Here is a 13824-nt window from a genome sequence, read left to right on the forward strand (position 1 = left end):
ATTTTATGTTACACTATCAAGCTCATCCCACTGTTAACACTCCCAAACTAATATTTAAACAGTTGGCAGCATTATAGCTGTAACTTGATCTTAAATATTAATGAATGAAAATGTATAGTTAATTGAATTATTTTTTATTTGTTTTATAATAAATATTAATTATTATTTCCAATGTATCTGATTTTTTTTTCCCCTGCTTGTTGTTCTTCATACCAGCCCTAACTACCACTAATAACCATTTCATTTTAAAGGAAGAATGTTTGGAATGAATTGTTTTCACTAGTTAGGGTGCATCCATATATAGAATATAAATTATTTTCTGCTTGTGTGGAATTTAGTAAAATTTGGTATCTTTAAAATTAGTTTTAATCACAAAATAGAGAAAGATTCAAAATCATACAAGATTATGTTAGAAAAATAAAGGAAAAAAAAAATATACTAAATGTTTTGATACATAAGTCAAAACAGCTCTAGATTCCGATGGTGTGATAATGATTGATGTCAGATATACTAAACAAAAAGGAGGGGATAATTATTTCATTTTTATTTTAATGAATTTTATGCTTATCATTAGTTACCCAATATGATTTTGGGTTGTTATTGTGAAATGCACTGTTTTTGTGATTGTCTAAGATCATTTCTATACTTATTTACTATGCAGTATCATACTTCACTAGTTAGCACTAATTTATTAGCATGTGTTTGGTTTTCACTAAATGCTATGTGTTTGTGTGGGAGATTGGGCAATCATGTCTTTCTGCATCAATCCCGCAAGTATTTTAACAAATGGGAGATTAACTTGTATCATCTCCACAAGCTGTTTTCTTCCTTAGACATACTTACTGTGCTATCCATTAATTGTCTGTCAGTGATATGCTTTGTGTGTGTGTGTGAGTAATTTAAAATTCAAAATTTCATAAAATTGTGAAATTTCCATAATGATTTGAAAATTTTAGGCAAAGAATACCATATTTAAAAAAAAACCAAAAAAAAACATGATTTTGAATTAGTTTGCAGTATAATAGTGTATATTCAAATATTTCTGATTATTTATTTTTTATTATTTTATTTTCTAGCTGTACCTATCACAAGGGCTGAAACATCACTTAAAGTAATATCAGAATTTGATGATGAAAAGGTAATTTCTTTATTGAGTAATTTTAATCCATAGTAGTATTTCATTTCTTTTTCTATCAGTGCTAATATTTTCTGAATATTTATTTGTATGGCATTTATGAAATGATAAGGATATATAAAAAATGTTTACATTTTTGCATATTCGTGTGGTATTAATGATATGATAAGAATATATAAAAACTAATAGTTAGAACTGCATGTCAAGGGTAATTACTTTTAAAAATTATTAAATGAGAGTGACAAAACAGTAAATATTCAGGAGGAATGCAGTCTGGAGTATATATTAATACTTTGTAGAAAAAGGAAAAGTTTGAAAACAAGAACCAAACCTAATATGCCCATTGATAGCATATGTGAAAAAAAAAAAAAAAAAAAAAAAAAAAAAAAAAAAAAAAACATTGATTGAATCAGTGCCAGAGAACTGTGTGGTGAATTTCAAAAATCGGAACTGCATGGTGGATTCAAAAAGTTATAAGCAGTTTCAGTGGCAGTCGGTGAAAATTTTAAATGGGGGTGCTGTATATACAGAAAAAAAAAAAATTCTAATCAGTAACGAATTTATTAATAAATAAATTTACATATTAAATATTGCTTTATTAAAAATATTTCATCCTCACCATGAACAAACACCAATAATAAAAGTTTTGTATCAATAGTAATGACAAGCAGTGCATTTGTTTCGTGTAACGATAATTGAAAAAATATAATTCTTTTCATATTTTCAACAGTGACACTCGTCATGATTTAGCCTTGTATCTATAATAAATAAATAAGTATATGTTATTTTAACAAAATAAAATAAGATATACAAAAAATAGTTCACCACACACAGTCACCAATAATAAACGTTTCATATCTCACAGAAATAACGTGCATAAGGATACTAAAAATAAAAGTGTCTGAATGACATAACGTGCAATGACAAGTGCAAACGAATATCAGCATTAGATCGCAGTGCATCTGTTTCATAATCTAAAGCATTAATTGAACAATTCAAATTATTAACTATTCAATCAATGTCAAAACATAAGCTGTAACCTTTAACATGTTGTATTGCATTTATATAATGTTGTAAGCATTGTTATTATTTATAAACACAAACAAACTTTAAATTTTTCATTTTTTCCTTCGAGGTGCTGCAGTGTTTATGTACGGGCCGCCACTGAGCAGTTTGGGAAAAAAGAAATCCTATTTGAAAATTCCTGTCCAGGAAGTTCCTAGGTGTCCTAAGACAGTAATGAGTTAAGGGTTTCAGCAGAAAAAAATTGTCTATGTACACTTCTGCTGAATACATATCCTTCACTCAGATCCTGATGTAAGAATGAGTTAAAATATTATTCTATGCCAGTGGCCAAGTTGTTGGGACTCGCCTTTGACAGAAAGCTTACACACAATCATCGACTTAAGGAAAAGTGCAGTAAAGCATTGTATATTATTTGCACTCTATCCTCTATAAGATTTGGTGCTGATCAGTGTTCCTTGCTCTGCTTTTATCATGAACTTGTACAGTCAATGCTTGATTATGGCTCCCAGTTTTACAATTGTGCAAGGAAGAGCACATTCCAGTGGTTGGATCCTATCCATCATAAAGTCATATGAATAGCTACTGCTGCCTTTTGCACATCACCCATTCAGAGTCTTTACTGAAGCAAATGAACCTGCTCTGTCACTGGATGAAAAGAGTTGTTTCTTGGCTATGCCCTAAAATAAAGTCTGTTCAAAAAGACTTTCACAGAGGATGAAACAGAGTGAACTAGTATCTTTTGTCTGCATTGCAAAGCTCAATATCACACACATCAGACTGCCATCATCCTTTTGCTATGCATGTTAAAGAGATTATACTAGCTATTTGCATGGATGTTGACAACATTAATTACCTGTACCAAACAAGCACCACTCCATGGCAGGATTGCACTCCATCCTTCAACCTCTCACTGTGCAAACTAAGGAAGTCTCATATTCTACCAGACATTTACATGCAGTTAATGGACAGTGCAATATACTCTGATTTTCTTCCCATCTATACTCATTGTTCAAGATATGAGATCCCTGTTGGTTATGCTGCTATGTTTCCTGCTATGTTTACTATATCCCACCAGATTCCATTTGAATGCAGTAATTATACAGCAGAGTTGCTTGCCATTCAACTTACGCCTGTGCAAAGAAAAGAAAAATGCTATCAAAAGTGAGTAATTTATACAGACTCTTTGTGTTCTTTACTTGCCATCTCATCTCCCATGTATAATCTATATCCAATGGTTTGTGAGGTTTTACAACTGCTGTATAAAATGAAAACCCTTAATTTTGATTGTGCTGGACTCCCAGTTAAGTCCAGTGTGTGCTGAACTCCCAGCCAAATTGGACTTAAAGTAAATGAGATGGCATATGCATCTAATAGATCACCTCATACTTTTTCCATGTACTGTTTGATAGTGTACCATATACAGACTTCAGACCGCTTATAAGATCAGAGCTAATTATCCAGTGGCAGTCTTCATGGTTGCGAGCACTGAATAACATAAAAGCAGAAGAGAGGAAGTTTTTCTTGTTGGGATCCTTATAGGTCACACTCACCTTACACATTCTTATTTACTGAGGGCTGATTTCCGATCTATGTATGAAAAATATAACTTGTGTCTCACCATTTGTCATATTTTGATGGAGTACCAGCACTTTACAGTAGCTGAGCCATATATACCAATAGGCAGATGTCATCAAACTTGGACAACTTGTGGGACATTTTTAACTCCTTACAAATAATTAATTTATATAACCATATTTGATTATGAATTGTATATTTTTTTCCATAGATGCTGCATTGTTTAATTTCTAATTTTGTTTTAAATTGACGTTTTGTACAGAATATATTATTTTCTAATTTATCACTTTATTGCTATTTATTATTATACTTATATTGTGTACTGCTGTAGCTTTTGTTTTGGTGCAGTATAATCTTTTCTGTCCTTGCGCCAATAAATCACCTCCTGACCTTACATACAGTCTGATATTGCTTCCTTCAGACAATCCTTGGCCATTTGCCATACATTGCTGACATCCTTCCACTGTAGATTCATGCCATAACATTCCTTCAAGATGCCTCTGCTTGTCATAATCTGCCCTGTAATTTCACTTACTCCTGTCTTAACTGAAAACTTCATTTGATACTCTCTGGTCAGAGGCAATGTGGCTCTCTTGATTATGGATAGCTCTTCATCTTATGACTAGATCCACCATTTCTCTTGTCATTATTAACATTCAAAAACGCACAACAAGCAGATCTAATATAAGATGGCTAGTTGAACAGATTGAGAGAAAGAGAGAATTGGGGGGGGGGGGGGGTGCAAACCATTTTTGATGTCTAGATATCAGGAAAAATCCCAGAAGGCCAAGGTGAATTGATGCAGTCCATAATTCCAAAGAAATGTGTGAAATCTAAGATCTCAGTTTAGTGGAGACAGATGAATTTGAAATAAAACTATTGATGAAGCCAGTAATACCATAAACCTAAAGACATAATACTGTTCTCGTATCCTCTACTATCCAGTGAGAGTAATATCGGGAAATGATGATAATGGTGTTTTAAGCAAGAGTGCGATAATTTTTGGCTTTCATTTTATTTACCATTTTTACTTGAAATTTGATGGAACTCATTATACTAAGTTTTATTTAAAACATGGAAATAGATTTTACTTCTAGTTGTACATGAAAATCTGCAAATGAAATGAGTTTTAAAAATTTGCATTGGCTTGTTATAGGACAAAGAAAATGCCCTTGGAATGGAACATAAAGCTGATGTTTTGGCTTTTCGGGCTAAAATGGTTGGAATTGGTGGTCCCCCTATTCCATTAAAAGATTCTGGAAATGTAGCTGTAACTTTAACTCTAACTTCTGCTGCTGCCGAAAATATTCAGGGAGTTTTATCAGCATTGGCTGATCTTCTTAAAATACCAGTTCCTTCTAGTTTTGAGATAGTCGAAAGAACTGCCACCCCACCCAGCCAGAAACTTGGATTGTACAAAAAATGTAAGTAATAATGAATACTAAAGAAAACCATTGCTCATGCTTTGTATGTATAACAGCACTCTAAAACCATAAAATCTTTCTTTTCTGAAGTTGTAGTGTATATCATGATTTATCACCTGCTAAATGATATATTTTATTGGATATTTGGAGTCGTAATATTTTTATTAATTTTAATTATAATTAAAATATTGGAAAAATTTAGTTTTATCTAAATAGTTTAATATTGATGCAATAGTTTATTATTTTTCTTAATAGTAAAATGTATTATTTTACTATCGGAGATTTTTCTAAGCAACAAATACTGGATGCAATAACAATCAGGAAAAAGGATTTGCTATTGTATTCAACACTGACAATCTTCTTAAATGGCAGGCAATAACAAGTACAGAGATGTGGACAAATGTCAGAATGGGGAAACTGAATGATGATATTTATTTCTGCCTGTAGTCTCACAGAAGATGATTCTAGGGACAATGTAAGAATTTTTCAAGGCATTGCAGAAGGCTTCTGACACAAAGAAAAAAGTTAGTTCTTGTTGGAAATCTAAACAGCAGATCAGGAAATCTTCTTCTTCTTCTGCAGCTTCTCCCACTTAAGTGGGGTCACTGTTAATGATGAGTCTCCTCCACATCCTCCTGTCTTGGGCTGTCACCACATCCAAGTTCTTCATCCTCAAGTCCTCTTCTACCAGCTCCCTCCATCTCTTCTTTGGCCACCCACGCTTCCTCCTTCCTTGCAAATCCATCTGCATGACCCTTCTTCCCACATATTCGTCCTCCCTCATCACATGACCAAACCATCTCAACCTTGCCTCCTGTATCTTCGCTCCTAAGTTCGTAACTTTCACTGTTCCCCTCACATAGTCATTTCTCAGACGATCCTTTCTGGTCACACCGAACATCCAGCTAAGCATTCTCAGTTCTGCTACTTCCATCCTGCTGATGTTATTTTTCCTCATGGCCACAGTTTCTATAGCATACGTCATAGCTGGCCTCACTACTGTCCTATAGATTTTGCCTTTCAGATTGATCGGCACCCTCTTATCGCATAACACTCCAGCCATCTCTCTCCAGTTCCTCCAACCTGCTTGTATCCTGCATCCCATTTCCTTCTCAGCTCCTCCATCTTCTTCCACTGTTGAACCTAAATATCTAAAGTCCCTCACCTTCCTGATGACATTTCCTTCCAGCTCCAGATCTGTCTCCTGACCGCCGCCCACTGTGCAACACATATACTCTGTCTTACTTCTGCTCAGTCTCATACCTCTCTCTTCCAGTACTTTTCTCCATCTTTCCAGTTTAGTTCCCGTTTCTTCTCTTGAATCTGCACACAGCAAGATGTCATCTGCATACAACATTGTCCAAGGCACATCTTCTCTCACCTCCTCCGTCACAATGTTAAACAGAAACGGACTTAATGCTGACCCTTGATGCAACCCAACTGTTACTTGAAAACTTTCTGTCTGTCCCAGACAGGTCCGAACACTGGTCTTCACATTTCTGTACATCTCCCACACCAACCTGACATATTTCTCTGGAACCCTCTTCTCCCTCAGACACCTCCAGACTTCTTGCCTTGGCACTCTATCGTATGCTTTCTTCAGATCAATAAATGCCAGATGTAGCTTCCGTTGTTTCTCTTGAAACTTTTCCATCATCTGCGGTAACCCAAAGATAGCATCTGTTGTTGATCTACCAGGCATGAAGCCAAATTGTTCCTTTGCAATCTCCACCTCCTTCCTCAATCTTCCATCAAGAACCCTTTCTAGAATTTTCATTGTGTGGGACATCAACTTTATTCCTCTGTAATTTTTACAGTCTTGTGCATCCCCTTTACCCTTGTAGATGGAGACAAGAGTACTCTCCCTCCATTCCTCAGGTATATTTTCCTGTTGGCAAACTTTCATGAACAGATCCCACAGCAGGTCAATTCCCTCTTTCCCCAGTGACTTACATGCCTCCACTGGAATCCTGTCGGGCCCACCAATTTTCATTTTCTTCATCCTCTTCATGGCCTCCTTCACTTCCACTCTACTGATGTTCTGCACCATCCCCTCAGTAGGCTGCCCATCTTCTCTGTGAGTCCTTGCATTTTCCTGATTCAAAAGTCCCTCAAAGTATATTCTCCATTTGTTTCTTATGTCCACATCCCTCCATAATACTCTTCCTTCAGCATCTTGAAACCGCAGATCAGGAAATAATTACCATTTTTCTCCATTTGTAGAAAAGAACAAAGTAATAATAATGGTTAAGTACCTGCTGAATTTCTTCATCACAGACTAATTATTGCTAACACCATATATTCCAACATAAACGTGTCTACAAATTCACATGGAGAGAAGAAAGAAATAAGAAAAGTCTCATTGATATGGATTGTAATAAATTTAGTTTAATCCTTTATCCAAGTGTGAGTAAACAAAGTTTGCACCTGAAAATATCTTCAGGACTGAGGTAAGGTAGTACAACACCGGGAAACTCGCAGCAAAGGTGGATCAAGCTCTCAACTACTTGTCTCAGTATACTGACATGTATAATGCTATGCATTAAAGGAAGGGCCACTACCCATACCAGTTTCGACCTTTATTGAGGTCTCGTCAGTGGGATCCAGGCTCAGAATGGAGATACTAAGGCAGAAGCAATAGGAGAGGTCATCCTTACTTATAGGAGTTGCCAAAAGGTGTGCCACCTTATTATTAAATTACTCTGAATTTAGAGAAAGATGTTTGAAAATTTATTTTTCACTTGGTTATACTATAATAAATTTAGTTTAATCCTTTATCCAAGTGTGAGCAAACAAAGTTTGCACCTGAAAATATCTTCAGGACTGAGGTAAGGTAGTACAACACTGGGCAACTCTCAGCAAAGGTGGATCACGCTCTCAACTACTTGTCTCATTATCTCACATAATGCACAGCACATCTCCTTGCGGACATGTATACTGCTATGCATTAAGGGAAGGGCCACTACCCATACTGGTTTCGACCTTTATTGAGGTCTCGTCGGTGGGAGCCAGGCCCAGAATGAAGATACTAAGGCAGAAGCAATAGGAGAGGTCATCCTTACCTACAGGAGTTGCGAAAAGGTGTGCCACCTTATTATTAAATTACTCTGGATTTAGAGAAAGATGTTTGAAAGTTTATTTTTCACTTGGTTAGACTATAATAAATTTAGTTTAATCCTTTATCCAAGTGTGAGCAAACAAAGTGCGCCTGAAAATATCTTCAGGACTGAGGTAAGGTAGTACAACACTGACTTGCAGCAAGATTAAACTAAATTCATTATAGTATAACCAAGGTGAAAAATAAACTTTCAAACATCTTCTTGACCTCTCCTATTGCTTCTACCTCAGTATCTCCACTCTGGGCCCGGCTCCCGCTGACGAGACCTCAATAAAGGTCGAAACCGGTATGGTAGTGACCCTTACCATTATGCATAACATTATACATGTCCAGAAGGAGATATGCTTTGCATTATGGATACTAAGGCAAGTGATGTAAAGTCAGTCTACCTTTGCCACGAGTTGCTTCAGTCCTGAAGATACTTCAGGCGCAAACTTTGTTTGCTCACATTTGGATAAAGGATTAAACTAAATTTATTATAGTCAAACCAAGTGAAAAATAAACTTTCAAACATTCATATGGATATTTTCACACTGATTAAGGACACAAGAATATAAAGATTTAAAATGGAAGTGATCATCATTTAGTTTTGAGCAGGATAAAATTGAATATCATATTAAAAAGAAAAGTTTTGAAATGAATCAGAGTTGAGCACCTTTCAGAGATAAACTCAAATACACAAATGTTATTCATGATAATATATATGCCAGATACTGAAAATAAAAAGCTTCAAGCGAGAAAGGGAGAGAGGCATATTATGAATTTGTTTGCAAGGATAGAAAATCAGAACTTGATGGTGCAGCCAGGAAATTAAAGAGACAGGCAAGAAAAAACTACATATTGAAAATTCCTGCCAAATAAGTCAGCTTATTTGCCAGGAATTTGTATGCTCTGGGAGAATACAGAGAAAAATGTAAAAAAGTGAAGCACTGTGTAAAATTTGTAAAAACAGAAGTTATGGGAAGAATTTTGAAAGATCATAGAAAATAAATATCAGGAAGGCAGCAAAATATTCTGTGGGGTGGGATATTGAAAACCTCTCAGAGATTGTATTGGTTCTTTTCATTCTTATTCTTTTTTTTTTTACTATCCTGTCTTCCAAACCACCATTACTGGAATCAAAGCAGGTATGTTTGCCATGTGGTGCAGCCTGTGGACTTCCAGCAAGACAGATCATATTGGTCTTGCACTACTTTGGCATGGGCAGTACTGGATGGCATGACCAGGACAAATTTGGTAATGGGTCAAGGATATCATGATGCAAGGTTTCGTGAAATGCATATAAGGATCAAGGTGTCTCCTTCCTCGTGGTCTGAAGACAGGGCCTGGGGCTTGCTGTGGCAAACCGGAGTAACATCCAAATCCCAACCATAGTCATCAATTGCCAGAGAGCAGACATCTATTTGTGGCTCCATGGTGGGTGGGCTGCTCTGGTGCTAAATTTGATTCCTTCTGAGAATGAACACTTCCTTTTTTTTGTTTATCAGAAGAAACTGCAATCAATACGCAACTTTTCTTGATAATATATTCAACAGGGAAACATAGTGTTCAAAAAGTGTCGCACTTCATCCAAATGGGTATGGAAGAATGTGCAAGATATTTAAAGTCTGCAAATAAGCTACGTTCAGGAGATATACTTATTGAAGCATCAACTAAGACACAATCAGTTCTTCATCCTCTTGTTCATTGGGAGTCCCGCCTATGTCACAAAACCCTAACAGAAAATCAGAATAAGAAGCAGAAATCATCAGAAGCTGCAAACAGTACATCACTTTTCTTCATATTGCATTCAAAGGAGAACATCCTCTTGGGAAAATGTCACCCTTCTTCATCCAGAAAGGTTGGCAGGATCTCCAAAATCTATAAGGAAGTTCTGTTCAGGAGATATACTTACTTAAGCAATAATTAATACACAATCAGAAAAGTTACTTCATGCAACATCTATTGCGAGAATATCAGTTATGGTTACCCACAACAAAACGTTAACTTTTCCAGATGTCTTAAATCAAGTGGGATCGCCTCAACATAATGAGACAAAGAGATCTGCTCCAAAATGACAGATAAAGGAAGTAACAGCTATGAGAAGAATACCCAGGATGGTCACCTGGTTCCCTCCAATAACATCATCCTTATATACAACACACAAAAACCACCAACATCTTTCAAAGTGGGCTATCTCAACTGCCAAGTAAGGCTCTACTTCCCAACCCCTTTGCGCTGCTTTAAATGTTAAAAGTGTTGTCATTCTCAAATTTCCTATCATGGCTCTGCTATCTATACCAGATGCAGCAGTAAAGGTCATGCTTACTTCATGATTGTCAGGGAGACCATCCGGCTGATTTCAGAACATTGAGAAAGATATCCAAAATATAAAACAGAGCAAGGATCATTCCTCAGGAAGCAAAGAGACAATATGTACCACAAAAGTGACATCAACATCTGATACACCCTCTTATGCTGGGAAGGCAGCTGTAAAAAAAAGTGTGAATAGGGTTCCAAACCCACATGTCGATCCTCACTCTTGAGGGCATGCCAAATGTAGTATCACTGTAAGAAAATGCACTAATAAAAAATGACATTACAAAATACTGCCATCATTTGTAAGGACACGACAGAGGATGACCTGGTCATACAGGAGTTGCTATCCTTGTTGGCAACCATACCACCCATCCCCTTCCAGCAAGTTTCACTCAATACAAACTTAAAAGCATTTCTATCGGACTCTCAGACTGAAGAGGAATGCAGTATCTACTTTCCCCGCCGCAGATATATCTCAAGATAATATTGAAGAAGTTATATTGCAGTTACTACCTCCCTTACTTTTAATGGAGGGACTTAAATGGGCACAATACTCAGTACCTTAGTAGTCAAAAACAACAATAATCTCTCACTCCTAAACACAGGGAATCTTACATATACCTGTCCAAGCATTCACTGCCCTATACTTAATTATTTACTCATCCTCTCTTTTTCCCACTCATCAAGAGGAAAATTGATGATAATTTATTTGAGAGCCATCACTTTTCCATGGTAGCCACCTTCCTGCAAGAGCAATATCATGCATTCCATTGATATCACGATTCAAATTTAAGCAAACTGACAGGCTCACATTCTCATCATTACCAGAATGTAATTCTTCAACAGTCAGCTGTTTTTCCATCAGTGATGCAGTGAAAGACAGGACAGTGTATAACTCAAGCTGACGCAACTGTAGTTCCTAAAACATCTAGTTGGTTTCCATGTTTCCCTAATCCATGGTGGAATTAATGATTGCACAGCAGCCAAAGAATCTCAAAACAAAGCTGGAGGTATTTTTTGAAGATATCCCACAACAATAAACCTCATTGCTTTCAACCATGCCCTAGCTGGAGCAGAACATGTTTAGCGTCAGATTCAAAATTAGGACAACCAATAATAAAGAAGTCTTTGACAGCATCCAGAAAATGAATGGCAGATATACAATGCACTGGCTCTTTAGAGTTGAACACAAAGGTTGCACACTAATCTAACAGCATTTGTCATCACATTCAGGGAAATTTTTGCCAGGACATAAGCAACATCTTCCTATCTCCCTGAGTTGTTGCCCAAATGAGCAGAAAAACAATATACCCGTTTCTTTTTGCATGACACTAAAAAAATTCAAATAGGGCATTCAATAAAGAAGAAATGAATGCTGTTTTGTTTAAAAGCTGTCTTACTGCTATTAGACATGACATTATCCATTAGGAAAAGCTAAGACATTTCTCAGATCATCCATGGATTAACTGTTGCAGTTTTACAGCAGAATTTTTGATGAGAGTATATTTCCAGATACCTGGTAAATTGTAAAAATCCCCAAATAACTACTATCAAATTGCTCTAACCAGCTGCTTGTGAATGATTCTGGATAAAGTGGTTAACTCTCATCTTTTATGGTTTCTGGAGAGAAACAACCTTTTTCCCAGACAATCTGGCTTTGGAAAATATCATTCTACTACTCATCATCTACTCCATGGTGGGTGGGAAGCTCTGGTGCTAAACAGATAAGCACTCAAGCATGAATCCTTCATGCTCAATTGTTTCAGGGGGCCATAACAAAATCCCAACCAAGTAATGATACCATTGATATGCCTTTCAATAACAAAAGTAAGGAAACAAATGACGTGATACCAGTATAAATGTACCAGTTTTTCTAAACATCCATGCAATAGGTGAAAAGCCAATTGGAAAAATTTCACCCTTCTTCATTCAAAAGTGTTTAGAAAGACTGGCATATTTTCCAAAAAAGAAAGTTAAGAAACAACATTCTGGTGATGTCCTCATATAAACATCATGTTAACAACATTCCGAAAAACTACTCATAGCAACATCAATGGGTGGAATACCAATAACAGTTACACCCCATAAAACACTCTGTAGAGGAGTGATCTCAGAATGGGATCTTCTAGATATCTCTGATGAGGAGATATGTTCAGAGCTGAAAGATTAAGGGATGACAGGTATGAGGCACATCATGTCCAAAGGAATGGTCATCTGGTTCCAACCAGAAACACCATCCTTATGTTTGATACTCCTATGCCTCCAACATCAGTTACTGAAGTTAATCTCAGTGACTGTTTCTCTATTTAGCATATCCATTACACAGTGTGGTCCACTCCAAAAATAGTTCCATTCAGTGAGAACCCACTTGCAAAAAAATTATGGCAAGGTTATCACTTCAACTACCATATCCCTCACACCACAGAAAAGATAGAGACTTCAGTATCTACTGATAGTAACTTAAACCTACCCAGTGATCCAGACACATCTGATAACGTATTAGATATTTTTCCAGAGGAAGAGTGGACGCTGGTCATCCACTTACTTCCTAAAATCTAATAAAAAATAATATAAACCTGACAAAGGCAACTCCTGAACATTCTGAAAATCAAAGAAGTCTATGAGTCTATGAATCTTAAACAATAGGAAAATTTTTACAATGAAACGGTCATGGATTTTTTTTTTTTTTTGCAGGAAACTTATTTTAAAACCCATTGAGGCTACCTTTAAGAATATCACTCTTGCACATAAGAACAGAACTGGAAATGGTCTTGGACATGGTGGCGCAGCTATTCTCATGGGCAGTCATACTCCTTTCCATTATGTTCAGCTGAATACTGCTCTGGAAGCAGTAGCAATTTGTCTACCTGTGGAGTTTCTTATCACAGTATGCTCAATATATTTACCAAGTTCTGAATTAAATGAAATGGAACTCGATAATCTCATAATGCAACTCCCTCAGTCCATACTCCTAATGGGTGACTTTAATGGACATAACATTTTATGGGGTAGTACCAACACAAATAGACAAGGTCGTTATCGTTGAGCAAATGGTCGACAGCCATGACCTCTCCCTTATTAATAACAGACAGATACATTCTTCCATGTGCCCACCCACTCTTATTCTGCAGTCGATCTTGCAATCTGCTCTACTACAATTTATTCACTGCTCGCATTGGATGTAGAAGAAAATATATGCAGAAGAGATCATTTTCCAGTTATTAGCACTGTCTTCTCATGAACCATCC

The 13824-nt window shown here is 36.3% G+C and overlaps 1 protein-coding gene across 1 annotated transcript in view; it reads left to right on the forward strand.

Annotated features, from left to right (window-relative positions):
- LOC150093819 (histone-lysine N-methyltransferase 2C-like) overlaps nt 1-13824 on the forward strand; it is a 1065326-nt gene that overhangs the window by 881816 nt on the left and 169686 nt on the right. The window contains exons 60-61 of the mRNA XM_090412524.1: nt 1077-1138; nt 4893-5160. Coding sequence (XP_090268650.1) covers nt 1077-1138; nt 4893-5160 — 330 coding nt within the window. The remainder of the gene's footprint in view (nt 1-1076; nt 1139-4892; nt 5161-13824) is intronic.

This window comes from Typopeltis vanoorti, chromosome 23, assembly GCF_054136105.1.
Source record: "Typopeltis vanoorti isolate ZY-2024b chromosome 23, IOZ_Tvanoo_1.0, whole genome shotgun sequence".
In the NCBI taxonomy this organism is placed as follows: domain Eukaryota; kingdom Metazoa; phylum Arthropoda; class Arachnida; order Uropygi; family Thelyphonidae; genus Typopeltis; species Typopeltis vanoorti.